We start from the raw sequence: 15,194 nt of genomic DNA on the forward strand, positions 1-15,194 counted from the left end.
CCCTCAGCAATGATCTCTGACAAGCTGGCAACTCCCAGGAAATTTTCATGCAAGCCAAAAGAGTTTAATTCGATAGCCGGTAAATTCAGAATGAAGTTTCCGTTCGAACAGCTATATAGGAATCATGTCTATCATTAGCCCCGTTATTTGTTTGTCATTGAGCAGCTTCTCATCGTTCTTCAACAACTGTCTCTCTCTAGCGATCAGAACCATAGAAAGGCAACATTGACAGTGGTTCATCAAAATCTATCTGTCACTTGTCAATTCTGTGGAACATTCATACATTCAAGATATCCTTGGCAATCACCTACACTCAAGAATGACGATGAACCGAGGTTCAGTTAGAGGGGTGCTCTTCAGGAACCGAATGACAGCCTGTTTGGACGACATACAGGAAGAGTCAGCCGAGTCTTCTTCCGATGAAGACGTGCCAGAAGTTCAGGTACATAAGCTGAAAGATTGGAAGCTCGAGCTACAAAAGTTTCATGCAGAAAGCTACCACTACCGCCAACCTGTCATGATGTATTCTATCACCCATGAACTGGAGTTTATGGGTGGATATACGTATCCTCCAGCTCATCTAAATTGCACGCGGACCGTTCTTATCTTTTGGCGTACTGCCAAATTTGACCTTGAGACGCTGGATTATCTCAAGCACGACGAGCCAGCCCGTTATGAGAAAGCATGCGCCGGATTCGAGAAGCTCTACGGATACTCTGCGAACAAATTTGAGTACAGACTCGCGTCTCTGCCCGAGGAAGTGCTAGATTGCCTCGGCCGGCGAGTCATTTTGAAGTACTACTCGTCGTGGGTTAAGCGTCCAGAAGAGCAGCGCAAGCTCATCAAGACATGCGACTGGATCATTAACACCTGCTTGGAATTTCCTGTGGACAAAATCAAGGCTTCATTTGACGATTCGTGTCAGACGATGGGGGTAAAGGTTAAGGATAATTCTGGCTGAACCAAGAAGCTAGATTGGAAGCGGTGGTTCGGGGGGAGTTGTTCATGCTTTGTAAGATATGCTTCTTGAAGCTCTTAGATAGACCAATCAGAAGAGGCATATTTGATCGACCAGTTGATCTCTCATCCACACATACTTCCATACTTCCATATTCCATTTGTAATCTTCCAGCATCGAGATCCCTAATTGAAAACTCTGTTCACTAGAAATGGCGCAATATCAATATTCTGGCTCTTGTGACGCTGTCTTGAAGACTTGGCGCGACCCCACAGCGTCATATCAAACTTCGGGTTGAGCTGCCCCGCGTAGACCAGCAGATCGGACAGCGAGCCGTTCTTGACTTTCGGTCAATTACTGATATATAAGGCAATTTTCACGCACGAATTGCAACGGCGATTTTTCACTCTCTCAAATTCAGTACATTTCCACCAACAACGCAAAATGGTCTCCAAAACGTGGAACGTAGGCATCATCGGATACGGCTTCAGCGCCAAAATCTTTCACATTCCTTTCATCACAGCTGTTCCCGACTTCAAATTATACGCCGTTGTGCAGCGAACTCCCACACCTGAGAATGACGCAGAGAAAGATTTTGCGGGCATCAAGTCCTATCGAAACACAGATGAGCTCTTTAAGGATTCTAATGTTGATGTTGTTGTCATTACGACTCCGCCGGATGGACATTATGCATTGGCCAAAGCTGCATTGGAGGCCGGGAAGCACGGTATGTTCTTCGGTTTTCATTGAGGTGTGTTACTCATTGAAATAGTCGTCGTCGAAAAGCCGTTTGTCCCTACGCACAAGGAAGCAGAGGAATTGGTTGGGTTTGCTCAGAAATATAACAAGCTACTAGCTGTTTATCAAAGTAAGTACTGTCCAGTCCGGAACGGTTAAAAGATATCATAAAAATGCTAATAATTCACGTCGATAGATCGCCGCTACGACGCCGACTACGTAACCCTATCAAAGCTCGTCAAAAATGGCTCCCTCGGAAGAGTAGTCGAATACGAAACGCACTTTGACCGCCACCGTCCTGAGCTTGCCGCCAGCACCACAGCCTGGAAGACCAAGGTCACGGAAGCCGGAGCCATTTACGATCTCGGAGCACATCTACTCGACCAAGCCGTTCATCTGTTCGGCTTGCCCCAGCGCATTACGGGATTCGTTGGCAGTCAGCGAGTGAACAACCCCACTGGACTGGAAGACTCGTTCACGACGTTGTTGCACTATGATAGCGGTTTGTTGGTGACGGCCAAAGCTGCTGTTGTAAGCCCGGAAGAGAAACAGCTTCGATTCTGGGTGAGGGGCGACAAGGGAAGTTTCAAGAAGTTCCATTTGGATATCCAGGAGGATCAGTTGAAGGCAGGTGTCCGACCTGGCGATAGTGGATATGGCCTTGAGCCTAGTGACCGTTACGGTATGTTCCTTTTCTCGGAAGAAAGCGAAAAAAAAGCAAAGAAAGGGTTTATCGGAACTAATGCATGTCGCATCAGGGGTCCTTACCACGATCGATCAAAACGGACAGCCGTCTGCCGAAAAGGTGCCGACTGTCGAAGGACCAACTTGGGTGGAATACTATCGCAAGCTTGCACGGGCTTTGGCGGGAGAGAGTGAGCTTCCAGCCAGTGGCGCCGAGGCCAGTCAAGTCATTCGACTGATCGAGCTGGCTAGAGAGAGTTCCAAACTGGGCAAGACCATGGAAGTGTAAATAGTGTGTAGACTGTAAAATATAGTCAAGGAATCGTACATTCACCTGTTCTGTTTTGAGTAGTACTGCCTAATCAAGTAATACTACCTAATTCGTGCTGCGTCATCGAAGATGCTGAGTCACGGAAATGATCACGGGCAGATCATCGAGACGCTAACGCCGCCACCAAAAGTCTCTGCGGTTAGGCGCCTTTTCCCCGGATTCCTCGCCCAATGCTTGTCCGCGTTGCTGTACTTAATACGACAAATAAGATGGAATGAACACTGTCGGCAGAGATAATCGTCTAATTTTTGAATACAAGCCCTAAAATATAATATCAGCTAATTAAGCGGAGAGTGTACCTCTATAGTAAGTCATTCATGGTAATACAGCGGCAAGTTAATCCATACAATTACGTGATTCTCCATGAGTTGACTATACCGCATCTGGGTTTCTATTACCCAACGCCAACTACTGTGAGTGGCCGGCGTCGAACACCTGAGGCAGGAACCTCGATTTCTGTGTCTGCTCTTGCCGTTGCTTCCATTTCTACTCTTTCCATTGCTGGCTGTCCGCGGAGATGGTTCGAGACCGTGAAAACCTGCCAACATGGCATGCCGTATAAAGACTGGGTTGATCCCCAGATCTTCCCCTGTGTGACTCTTTGCTTGATGACACACACCCCCAGACGTCTACGAGACACCCACGACAATCATCCGCCAGTGTCTGTCAGCAGACAACATGCGGCTATCCGATCCCGAGGCCTGGCACTTTGATATCGACAGATGGCTGAATCCGTTGATCCCTCGTCCGCCATGGCGCATCCTACCGTATCCGATCTCCTATTTCCTCGGCCATAGGAAACAGCCACTCAAGCCCTTGGGAAATCTGATCATGGGTGCTTGGGCTTTTCTCGGCATTTTTATCGGTCTTATAGTCATCGAAATAGTGACGAAGCAAGTGCCCGTATTTCAGGACCATCACGCACCCATCATTATTGCTAGTTTTGTATGTCCAACCAGACCCTTTAAACACAGCTTCGATTTACTAACGATGGATGATTAGGGTGCCGGGTCTGTCTTGCATTTCTATTCCATTGAGTCTCCACTGGCGCAACCACGAAATGCCGTCATCGGCCAGTTCATTTCCAGTGTAGTTGGTGTTGGGATATGCAAACTCTTTGCCTTGAGCCCACACTTTGAGTCCATCCGATGGATAGGCGGTGCGTTGGCCTGTGCCATTGCCACGGCGCTGATGGGCTTGACCAAGACCATCCATCCCCCTGCCGGAGCGACAGCACTCTTGGCCGTTGTGAGCAATGACTCACTGCCTTTAGGGTGGTTATTGGTGCCTATGATCCTGCTCGGATCGGTGCTTATGCTCATTGTGGCTCTACTCATTAACAACGTTCAGCGCAAGTACCCTCAATACTGGTGGTCACCAGAGGACTTGTCTCCAGACAGCAAGCGCGGCAAGATTACCGAGGATGACGGTGCGCGGGTTCAAGATGCAGATGTTGAGAAGAACTTGTCTATAACGTCACCGAGTCACAGTGAAGGCTCCATCGATCAGCCTCAGATCCTCATCAGGAGAGGCACCGTCCATGTACCGAGCCACATATATCTGACGCCAGAGGAGAAGAGTTTTTTGGAAGAGTTGAGTGAACGGTTATAGATTGACGAATTAATGATGTGACGGTAAAAAGTGTATGTATTTTGTTTGGCATTTCATATTCAGCATTGGCATTGGCATAGTATAGCATAGCATAGCAACCGCATCAAGAACCTTGCATACTGCCTGAGCGTCATCAACTTATCTATCGTGTTGAATGCCATGTTTTCTTCCTCAGGCACTAAGGCAGCCAGCCTCGCCACTTCACGTGCCGTCGGTGGCGTGTCTTGTCCAATCACAGGCCGAGGGGCAGCCAAGGGAAGCCCCACCACGAAATTTCAGAGATTTACTCAGTCAACCTCACACAATACGTACTATCCACCTCCCCAACAAACAACATTTGAACCTCTCCTCACCACATCCCTTGAGTAGTCCAAGAAATATAGACAGTCCTGCTTCACTGCCAGAGACTATCTTATATTTTCTTCCTCTTTATACTGTGATACCCCTGTAATTTCTTCTATCTATTTGTTTGTTCACATCGACTAGCGGGGCTTCTTTTCCGACCCTCTTCCCTAATCGATAAGCAGGGCTGTACCCCACGACGATTTTTTCCTCCTCCTTCTCTCCCATAGACCGGATCTGTCTGCTTCACTAGACAGGCCCATCATCAACGCTTCTCCTATCTGTTTTTAGAGAAGAAAAAGTCTCCGTCTTTCGACTGCCAATATGGTTTCTGCATCCAAAGCCGCCCGTCAGGCCAAACGTGCCGCTGATGGCGATAAGAAAACATCCAAACTCGCATCCAAAAAGGCCGCCAAGGCCAGCGAGACCCCCGAATTGCAAGACGGTGATGGAGATGCCATCCCAGCCGGCGATGAGCCCGCCACCACTGCCGATAAGCAGAAGGAGGTCGACAAGCTGACGGCACAAATGGACAAGCACGGTCTCTCCGACCGAGTCACAACCGGTGTTTTATCCTCGATGCCTTCATCTCGCGACGTCAAGATCACTTCCGCTTCGTTGGTGTTCCACGGTAAGGTTCTGTTCACCGACACCACCCTAGAGCTCAACTATGCCAGACGATACGGTTTGTTGGGTGAGAACGGATGTGGTAAATCTACGCTTCTGAAGGCTATCGACGCACGAGAGTTTCCCATTCCTGAACATATCGATATCTACCTGCTGAACGAGGGTGCACCACCTAGCGAGCTCGGTGCTTTGGAATGGGTTGTCAAGGAAGCTGAGAACGAGATGGACCGTATGGAAAAGTTGGCCGAAGATATTCTTGAGAAGAACGGTCCTGATGACCCTATCTTGGAAGATTTATATGAGGTTAGTATAGTATTCCTCTTATACTTGTTCCATGTACTAACATCATCTAGCGAATGGAAAACATGGACCCGTCGACTTTCCACACCCGTGCCTCCTTGATCTTGACCGGTCTTGGATTCAACAGCGTCACCATTCACAAGAAGACAAAGGACATGTCTGGTGGTTGGAGAATGCGAGTGGCTTTGGCCAAGGCTCTCTTCGTCAAGCCTTCTCTGTTGTTGCTCGACGACCCCACTGCCCATTTGGATCTTGAAGCTTGTGTGTGGTTGGAAGAATATCTTAAGAAGTGGGAGCGTACACTTATCCTGGTTTCTCACTCCATGGACTTTTTGAACGGTGTCTGCACAACCATGATCGATATGCGTATGAAGCAGCTTCTGTACTACGGTGGTAACTACGATTCCTACCACAAGACCAGGTCCGAGCAGGAGATCAACCAGATGAAGGCATACACCAAACAGCAAGAGGAAATTGCCCACATCAAGAAGTTCATTGCTTCTGCTGGTACCTATGCCAACTTGGTGCGTCAAGCCAAGTCCCGTCAGAAGATTCTCGATAAGATGGAGGCCGATGGATTCATTCAACCCGTCGTTCCCGATCGAGTGTTCTCTTTCCGTTTCGCCGATGTCGAGAAGCTTCCTCCCCCTGTCCTGGCCTTCGATGACGTAACTTTCTCTTACTCTGGAAAGCCCGAGGATACTCTGTACGAGAACCTCGACCTTGGTGTTGACATGGACTCCCGAACTGCTCTGGTCGGTCCCAACGGTGTCGGCAAATCCACTCTTCTCCGTCTGATGACCGGAAAGTTGAGCCCCAACAGCGGCCGTGTCCAACGCCACACTCACTTGAAATTGGGTCTTTACAGCCAGCACTCCGCCGAACAGCTCGACCTCACCAAGTCAGCCCTCGACTTTGTGCGCGATAAATTCAGCGAAAAATCCCAAGACTACCAGTACTGGCGTCAACAGCTCGGCCGTTACGGTCTGAGCGGCGAGTCCCAGACTGCGCTCATGGGTACGCTGTCTGAGGGTCAGAAGAGTCGTATCGTCTTCGCATTGCTCGCCATTGAGTCTCCCAACATGTTGCTACTTGACGAGCCTACCAACGGTCTCGATATTCCCACTATCGATAGTCTTGCGGATGCCATCAACGCCTTCAACGGTGGTGTTGTCGTCGTGTCCCACGATTTCCGGTAAGCCTTCTTTCTACCTCCTATTCAAAAATAAAACATGACTAATGATTGAAACAGTCTTCTCGATAAAATTGCCAAAGATATCCTCGTCTGCGAACACAAGACAGTGCGACGATGGGACGGCTCCATCGGCGAGTACAAAAACTACCTCCGCAAGAAGATGGTTGCATCCGGCGCCGTCTAATCTTCTCCTTTCGTGTTAAGGATATCGGTATATAGTTTTATGATTCATTTATTCTTATTTGTCATGTCGCGCATGACTGTGCCACTTGGATTTATTGCTTATGCAACCAAAAGAACGAGACGAATTTACTTTCTTTTTTTTATGGTCTTTCTTTCATTGCATTTTTGTTTTGTTGTTCACTTTCATGATAGATAGAAAGCTGGTTTGACGAATAACATTATTAGATGGAATCAATACACACTCATATACAGCCCCACGAATTATAGATAGACTAGGTTATAGTTGAAAGATGTTTATACGATACGACACCATCTATGGTCCACCAAGTCATGCTAGAGTTACACGAATGAAAAGATTGTCAAGTAGAAACAATAAGATGCATTTACAAATACAATCCCTCCGGCTCACTCTCATTCTTGGTCTTGAGGACACGCTCACGCGCAGTTCGGAAATCTTCCATTTGCACTCTCATGCGGCGCTCGCGGAGGGCCATGAGACCGGCCTCAGAGCAGATGGCTTTGATATCGGCGCCGGAGAGATCGTCCTTTTGGTTGATGAATTCTTCGAGGTCGACGTCTTCGCTGAGGGACATTTTGCCGGTGTGGAGGAGGAAGATTTTGCGCTTGGTGTTTTCTGAAAAGAGCTCCATTAGTGGATTGGATAATCAAAACATGAAAGAAAGAAGGGTCTTACGGTCAGGATTCTCAAACAGAATCTTACGGTCAATACGACCTGGACGGATCAAAGCCGGGTCCAAGCTCTCGATCTTGTTGGTCGCCATGATAACCTTGACATCTCCCCGGTCATCGAATCCATCAAGCTGGTTCAGCAACTCCAACATGGTTCGCTGAATTTCTCGTTCACCACCAGAGGTCGAGTCGTATCGCTTAGTACCGATAGCATCGATTTCATCAATAAAGACAATAGATGGAGCATGTTCTGCCGCCACCGTGAATATCTGGCGCACCAGTCGAGGACCGTCACCAAGATATTTCTGAATCAACTCACTACCGACGATACGCAGGAAAGTAGCACTAGTCTGGTTCGCCACAGCCTTCGCCAGAAGCGTCTTTCCAGTACCGGGGCTACCGTATAAGATGACACCTTTAGGCGGTTTGATACCCATCTCCTCGTAGAGCTCGGGGTGTAACAACGGCAACTCGACGGCTTCTCGAACTTCTTGGATCTGAGTCTCTAGACCACCGATATCTGCGTAGGACTCTGTCGGAGCTTTATCGAGCTTCATGACAGACACCAACGGATCCGTGTCATCCGTCAAAACGCCAACTACCGACACCGACTTGTGATGTAACAAAATACTAGCGCCGGGCTCCAAAAGATCCTTGTCAACAAAGGACATGATCGAGACATAGTACTCGGGTCCGGTCGCGCTGGAAACGATTGCGTGGTCGTCGTCGATCATCTCCTCCAGGTTTCCAACGCCCATGGGGCTACCTCGCATGTCATCGACACGACTTCTTTCATCGGCGTTTCTGTCTAGAGAGTCGAGATCTCCTGTTGCTGAAGGCTGGGTAGTAGCCTGTGCCTTTGTCTTTCGGATGCGTTCCTGGTTCTCGACGTACTCCTCCTCAAGCAGCAGATGATCGTGGATTCGCTGCATTCTCAGGTATCGTAATTTACATCGTGCCGTTGGGAGAATGGTAGGAAGTTTGGCTGCAGCATTGGGTCCGGCTGCCTTGCGCTTCTTGCGGCCGAGGCGAGTGGTCGGTTGTGGTGGTGGTTCGTACTTGGGCTTATCCTAGAGACTGTGAGCTGCTGTTCCTTTCTCTATATGATAATATTTGAAAGGAAAAAACATACCTTCTTGCTCTTATCGTCGTTGCCATCTCCTCCTGGGCCGCCGCCTCCAATGTTGGATTGTTGATTACCCTGTGATAGTTGTGATAGTTAGTAAGCTGATAACTCGTCAGCTAGCAGTTGAGGCGTACCATGATAAAGAGCTTTAGGGATCAACGACCCGACACTTTTAAACTCGTATAGTTCGCAGGTAGCTGTATATTGCAATAATATACGAAGTGAACAGTAGATGGGATGGAGAACGATGGCGATGGGGTGGTGTGCTGTAAGGTGATAATGACAGAGGTAGGTAGTTCACTGCGGAATAGAAGGGAGCTTTGTCTGACTTGTCGCCATCCGCCAAATGCGGTTAGCGTGGTTGCTCTGTCAGGCTGCACGGTCATGTGACATGACGGTAAACCCGCATCCATGCCAGGCCCGGAGAGCCAATCAGAGTGCGAGAAACGGCGAGGCTGTGCGTCACTCATTGGAGTCGCCCATGCTTACCTTTTTGCTTTGGACGATGAGCCTCTCTCTGATTTTATGATCGTCTGCTAATGATCTCAACTGGCTATTATCAGGACCTCTTTGATCTCTGCTTTGCTTGCTGATAGACCTCACAACCGTATAATAACTGACCAGATCTACAGCGAACGGCAACAACGCGGATTCGACTTCATCGAGTCGCTCAATGTTGAGCTACCACATCGCATCCATCGTCACTCACTAGGCGGACTTGGCTGTGTACGACTTCCTATAGGTGCTAAATAGCTGTTCTGCGGCTCSTGCTATTCCGCCYTATTCGAGAACCTCCGCTAGCCTCCCGATCTCCGCCCAATACCGTCGTTATAAACAGATCTATCCTCGATTTCCACGATCTTCTTCTTGTTGCCTGACAAGTCGCTGGCCAGTCAGATCGTTCACTTTACTTCCCCACCACAGCCACCATCACGAAAATAATTACGATAGCATATCCTCCTCTTTAATATACGGCCGCGATTGTCTTTGTGCAGTCTTTCTCACTCGTCTTCCATCATGGCCTCGAATCGTAACCGTCGTATTGCTAAAGAGATCGCGGATATACATAATGACCCCCATTCGCAAGTGACCGCCGAGCCTATGGGCGCCGAGGATGATCTCACCCATCTGCGGGGTTCGTTTCGTGGTCCGCCTGCGACACCATATGAGGACGGCACATTTTTCGTTGACATCAAGATTCCAACTGAATACCCGTTCCGTCCTCCTATCATGAAGTTCGAGACCAAAGTCTGGCACCCCAATGTCAGCAGTCAAACTGTGAGTCTCAAGATTGAAAAGTACTACACGACAGGCTGCTAACGATCCATGTTCAGGGCGCCATCTGTCTCGATACACTATCATCTGCCTGGTCACCGGTCCTCACAATCAAATCTGCACTACTCTCTCTCCAATCACTCCTCAGTACACCCGAACCCAAAGATCCTCAAGATGCGGAAGTAGCCAACATGCTTCTACGCAAACCGAAAGAATTCGAGCGGGTGGCGAGGGAGTGGGCTATAGCTTATGCCGGTGCTCCTAAGAAACATCTTGCTGAGGGCAGTGGTGGTGCCACTGATGCATCTATACGGGAACAAGAACGCAAAGCAAAAGAGGACGAGGAACGGGATGCGCTGGCTGCGTAAGCTCCAACTAAAGTTAAGACAAAATAAATATCTGCTGACTGATTTTCAGGTATGATGGATATAACAAAGACCTCGTCGACCGCTTCTGTGGTATGGGATTCGATATAGATCGTGTCGTGGCCGCTTTTAAACACGTTGGGATCGACCGGAATAATGGGGCCGACTATGAGCTCGAGGGAGAAGCCGTTGGAGATGTTACTGCATTTTTGCTAGGTGAACCATGATTTGATGATGCATGTATATGAATGAGATGATTTACGAGTAATTTAGGCGAAGACTGAATCGTCACCTGAATCGTTACCTGAATAAGCGGCGGAGCTTACCCGGAACACATGTTTCCATCGGTTTTGATACTGATTTTTGTTTCTATATTCTGGTCTGGTACTGGTAGATACGAGGTGGTTCGGCGGAGTTGGTTCGTATGTTCCCTCTGATTTGACGGATGGAAGATGCATAGGCGAAGTTCTAGCAACGTTTTATGTTCAAATAAACACATAACAACGATTTTACGATCAAGTCAGACTCTCTCGTAGAGAAAGAATGCTCATGTGCACTTCTGATTTCCAAGTCATGTAGCTTGTAAAAGCTCCTCAATATTGGACGCTAAATGGCTAGCTGGGGCGATCCCGGCTGACATTTAATCGATAAGCTTTCAGAGCTCGTAATGGCCCGCGGCATCTGTGAGATCAATTTGATCTCTCTTGACTTCTTGCTGTATGCGACTCGACGAATCATGTACGCACACTAACAATAATTCATCTGAAGTCTGAAGGACGAAAAACCTACAGACGAAGCTTCTTTCAACCGAATATTTCGTCTCCGAGACCTGCAGGCCTATAAGCAGGGATCAACTCCGACCTGCGTTGCCATCATGATCGAAGACGAAATCTACAAAACCTCCACACAGTTCCGGATATGGTCTTACACAAAGGAATCTTTGAAATCACTACGAGCGAATACAAATGCCGCTGCTAGTGAGCGTCTCCGAGCTGCCCAGAACCGAGCACGCGAGGCACCCAGATCTGCAACCCCTTCGACAAGCGGTAATCTAACGCCCAACCCAAGCGACAATAATGACTCGAAAGTGGAGGCAGCACTGGGGAAAGATGTGGACTGTTTGTCTGTAGAGGAAGAGCTTATGTTTGTGAGGTATTATTGCGAACTAGCTTTGGATTTCGGGGATAAATATAAACCAGCGTTGCCGACGATGGTCAGAGTAAGTATTCACTTGGAAGACTCAATCAAACTCCCGGCTAAGTGACTTTTTTTGCATAAGGCAACTGCTATACAATACCTGCGTCGATTCTACCTTTCGAATTCAGTCATGACCTACCATCCCAAAACAATTATGCCTTGCGCGCTTTTCCTCGCCACAAAAACCGATAATTACTATCTCTCATTAAACGAATTCGCAAAACAGATACCCAAAATCGACAAACCTGCAGACGTCATTGCGCCGGAATACACATTAACGCAAGGCCTCAGGTATACATTTGACGTTCGCCATCCGTTTCGTGGTCTGGAGGGCGGGATCATGGAATTACAAGCCATAGCTCAAGGCGAAGGACAGCCTGGGCCTTTCATTACAGGAAAAACAAGCGAAAGCATGAAGCAAGCCATCAATAACATCGATCCTCTTCCGGGAGTGGAAAAAGGTTCGCCATCGTCCAGAATATCAGCTGCTCATAGCAAAGCTCGGGATCTTTTAAAAACAGCCGCGCAGATGACGGATGCTTATTTCTTTTACACGCCATCACAAATATGGCTCSCCGCCCTTCTAGTTGCCGACAAACCGCTTGCGCAGTTCTATCTGGATAGTAAAATAGGCCCAGGTGTGACGCCCGTACCGACCGATTCGAAAAATCCATTGGAGATGATTCGTACAAAGTTGATGACTACACTGTCGGATTGCGCCAATTTACTAGAATCTTACACCCCTATTGCTTCCAACCCGGGCACACTCCAAGACTTGAAGGCTATAGCCAAAAAAGTATACCAATGCCAAATGATTGAGAAATTAGATCCTGCGGCTCCTGGCAGTGGACAGAAACGATCAACTGGAAGCTTGCCTGGTGCTGAAGGTGCGTCTGAGAGTGAACTGGAAAGAGTTGCTAAAAAGCGACGGCTGGAACGTGAGAGACGAGAACAAGAAAGTAAAGATATTTTTGGCGGGGAGTTGGTGGCTCAGCGGAAAAAGGCTGATTGAAGGAGATTATGATAAAAGTTGTTTGATAAGTGCTTCATTTTGATGCGTACCTAGGAGAACGATGCTTAATGATATCTTTACAAGCTACATCTATATGAAAAAACTCCGAATACTTCGCATACATCCAAGCATTTATCTTTGATTCCCACATATTTCAGTAAAAACTATGCCATCTTCATTGTGACATGAGCTCGTCGCATAGCTTTCAAGAAATGCTGTACGTTAATTGATGTATAGCTAGTGGATATGTATAGTTCTATACTTGGTGCAAACAGTGCAAACAGTGCAAACAGGCTATATCTACATTTGAGCCTCCAAAAATCTCCGGGCAACTTCTCTACAACATAACAGCACATCTCAACATCATGGACGGATTTGACGAGGAAGCTTTCAAAAAGTTCTTCCCGGGTAGTTTTGGAAAACAGGAGACAAAGACCGATCTTTCTACACAGTTTGAGCGCTCAAAGCGAGCTGACGTCAAAGCGAAACTCGTCGATGAGGAACCAAGCGCCACTGGGTCGCAACCTTTAATTACCGATGCAGACGATGAACCCGGCAAGGAAGAGGTAGATCGCGACAATGATAGTGATGACGATGATGATGACAGCGATGATGATGAAGACGAAGACGAGTTCCCAGTCTCGCATGAACTCGTTTTCAAGACACATGAACGCGCCGTGACGACGCTGTCGGTCGATCTTCCTGGTAGTCGATTTGTATCAGGCTCTGCAGACTGTACGATTAAATTCCACGACTTCGCGTCAATGACCCCTTCCACACTCCGTGCCTTCAAATCAGTCGACCCCAGTGCAAAGAAAAATGCTGCGGCGCAAGAAACACATTCAGTTCATTACGTCGCATTCAACCCTATATCGCCTAGTCAGATACTCGTGATCCCCGCTACGCCACAACCCAAGATCCTCGATCGCGACGGGAATGTGCTCACTGAGTTCGTCAAGGGAGACATGTATCTTCGGGACATGCATAATACGAAGGGCCATGTTTCAGAGGTTACGTCCGGGGCCTGGAGCCCAACAGATTACAACTTATGCGCCACCGCCGGAACGGATAGTACAGTCAGAATATGGGATGTGAACGTTGGTCGAAACCAAAAAGAAGTTATTGCGCACAAGTCCAGGGCTGCTGGTTCAGCTGGAAGGACTAAAATCACCGCTGTCGCATGGGCGTCACCGAAACAAGGCGGACCTAATGTGCTTGTCGCTACTGGTCTGGATGGTAGCCTGGTAATGTGGAGTGGTGATGGGCCATATACGAGACCTACGGCGGAGGTTAGAGACGCTCATACGCGGGATACATGGACCAGTGGGCTGGATATCAGCCCGGATGGACGTCTGGTGGTAACTAAAGGAGGCGACGATACCATTAAACTGTGGGATACCCGCAAATTCAAGCTGCCTATTACAACCGTCACGCATCAATCGTCAAGCCACTATCCAACTTCGAACATCAAATTTTCACCAACAGGCACCAACATTATTACTGGTTCGGAGAGTGGTCATCTTCATATCTTGAATCCGGCGACACTGAAGCCAGAACTCGTATCACCGGTAACACCAGGTTCGCCCGTCATTACAGTACAATGGCACGAGAAAATGAATCAAATATTAACGGGATCTGCCAATGCGGAAACTCACGTCTTATATAATCCGACAATGTCCTCCAAGGGTGCCGTCCTCATCATGTCCAAGGCCCCTAAGCGCCGACATATCGACGACGACCCCACCTTAACCACAGATATATCACAAGGATTTTCCGGCGATGCGATGGTGGTTGGAGCAAATGGTCTTCCCCAGGCAGCAGCAGCAAGCTGGTCAGCGCGCCATCCAACTGTTGGACTCACTGTATCTGGTCGCTCAAGGGATCCTCGTCGACCACATCTCCCTACACAAACCCCATTTGCGAAATCGCAACCGGACGAAAAACACATTCGAGAGAGTATCCCTCTTAGCTCGATGCGCGATGAAGATCCACGCGAAGCGCTGCTGAAGTATGCCGAAAAGGCACAAAAGGATCCTATTTTTACCAAGGCTTGGGAGAAAACACAGCCCAAGACCATTTATGCGGAGCTTAGTGATGAGGAGGAAGAGCGTCCTGAGAAGAAGAAGAAGATAAGGCGATAGTTTTTGTCTTTCGACCTTGACTGTGCATATATGGGAATAGGCGTTGGTATTACTGAATGGATGAGGCGCATGTATTCTAGTATTATAGTGACCTAGAAGCCTTTGCTAATAACGAATTATTGAATAACTATAATGAACATGTTTCACTTAACAAGATCCAACGCATTTTTCGTAAAGAAAATTGCTGCCCTTCAGGCTACAGAGTAGGGCTTCATGCTTCTTACCCGATACGGAGCTAGCGCCTTCCCGCTCCTCGACCGACCGAGTGTTCCGCCGAATGGACTCGCATTAGCCTCAACCTCTGCTTTTGCAGGTTGTCGAATTTGCTTCACCTAACACCATCTATAATATGTCAGTTACTCAAGTTTACTATACCAGGATAATACTACCTTGTGGTATCGACTGACCAAACACTCATA

At 48.1% G+C, this 15,194-nt stretch overlaps 7 protein-coding genes across 7 annotated transcripts; 6 read left to right on the plus strand and 1 right to left on the minus strand.

The window, feature by feature from the left end:
• Positions 1 to 319: 319 nt before the first annotated feature.
• On the plus strand, positions 320 to 961 carry BHQ10_006835 (uncharacterized protein; the record flags this gene model as incomplete). The annotated part of the gene is made up of 1 exon (XM_040879465.1): positions 320 to 961. The coding sequence occupies one exon, from the start codon at positions 320 to 322 to the stop codon at positions 959 to 961; it is 642 nt and encodes a 213-aa protein (XP_040735339.1).
• A 441-nt stretch (positions 962 to 1,402) lies between these two features.
• Positions 1,403 to 2,669, plus strand: BHQ10_006836 (uncharacterized protein; the record flags this gene model as incomplete). The annotated part of the gene is made up of 4 exons (XM_040879466.1): positions 1,403 to 1,685; positions 1,731 to 1,826; positions 1,893 to 2,378; positions 2,455 to 2,669. The coding sequence occupies 4 exons, from the start codon at positions 1,403 to 1,405 to the stop codon at positions 2,667 to 2,669; spliced, it is 1,080 nt and encodes a 359-aa protein (XP_040735340.1).
• A 588-nt stretch (positions 2,670 to 3,257) lies between these two features.
• Positions 3,258 to 4,322, plus strand: BHQ10_006837 (uncharacterized protein; the record flags this gene model as incomplete). Its single annotated transcript, XM_040879467.1, has 3 exons — positions 3,258 to 3,267; positions 3,337 to 3,656; positions 3,714 to 4,322. 3 exons carry the CDS (start codon positions 3,258 to 3,260, stop codon positions 4,320 to 4,322), a joined length of 939 nt encoding a protein of 312 aa, XP_040735341.1.
• Positions 4,323 to 4,988: 666 nt separating this feature from the next.
• On the plus strand, positions 4,989 to 6,970 carry BHQ10_006838 (uncharacterized protein; the record flags this gene model as incomplete). Its single annotated transcript, XM_040879468.1, has 3 exons — positions 4,989 to 5,594; positions 5,645 to 6,786; positions 6,844 to 6,970. 3 exons carry the CDS (start codon positions 4,989 to 4,991, stop codon positions 6,968 to 6,970), a joined length of 1,875 nt encoding a protein of 624 aa, XP_040735342.1.
• Positions 6,971 to 7,352: 382 nt separating this feature from the next.
• BHQ10_006839 (uncharacterized protein) lies at positions 7,353 to 8,922 on the minus strand (the record flags this gene model as incomplete). Its single annotated transcript, XM_040879469.1, has 4 exons — positions 7,353 to 7,603; positions 7,664 to 8,729; positions 8,792 to 8,860; positions 8,920 to 8,922. The coding sequence occupies 4 exons, from the start codon at positions 8,920 to 8,922 to the stop codon at positions 7,353 to 7,355; spliced, it is 1,389 nt and encodes a 462-aa protein (XP_040735343.1).
• Positions 8,923 to 9,802: 880 nt separating this feature from the next.
• BHQ10_006840 (uncharacterized protein) lies at positions 9,803 to 12,634 on the plus strand (the record flags this gene model as incomplete). The annotated part of the gene is made up of 6 exons (XM_040879471.1): positions 9,803 to 10,063; positions 10,120 to 10,424; positions 10,478 to 10,641; positions 11,085 to 11,142; positions 11,194 to 11,644; positions 11,705 to 12,634. The coding sequence occupies 6 exons, from the start codon at positions 9,803 to 9,805 to the stop codon at positions 12,632 to 12,634; spliced, it is 2,169 nt and encodes a 722-aa protein (XP_040735344.1).
• A 365-nt stretch (positions 12,635 to 12,999) lies between these two features.
• On the plus strand, positions 13,000 to 14,775 carry BHQ10_006841 (uncharacterized protein; the record flags this gene model as incomplete). Its single annotated transcript, XM_040879472.1, has 1 exon — positions 13,000 to 14,775. One exon carries the CDS (start codon positions 13,000 to 13,002, stop codon positions 14,773 to 14,775), a length of 1,776 nt encoding a protein of 591 aa, XP_040735345.1.
• Positions 14,776 to 15,194: the final 419 nt, after the last annotated feature.

The sequence above is a fragment of the Talaromyces amestolkiae genome (assembly GCF_001896365.1).
Source record: "Talaromyces amestolkiae strain CIB chromosome Unknown scaffold13.1, whole genome shotgun sequence".
Taxonomy (NCBI): Eukaryota; Fungi; Ascomycota; class Eurotiomycetes; order Eurotiales; family Trichocomaceae; genus Talaromyces; species Talaromyces amestolkiae.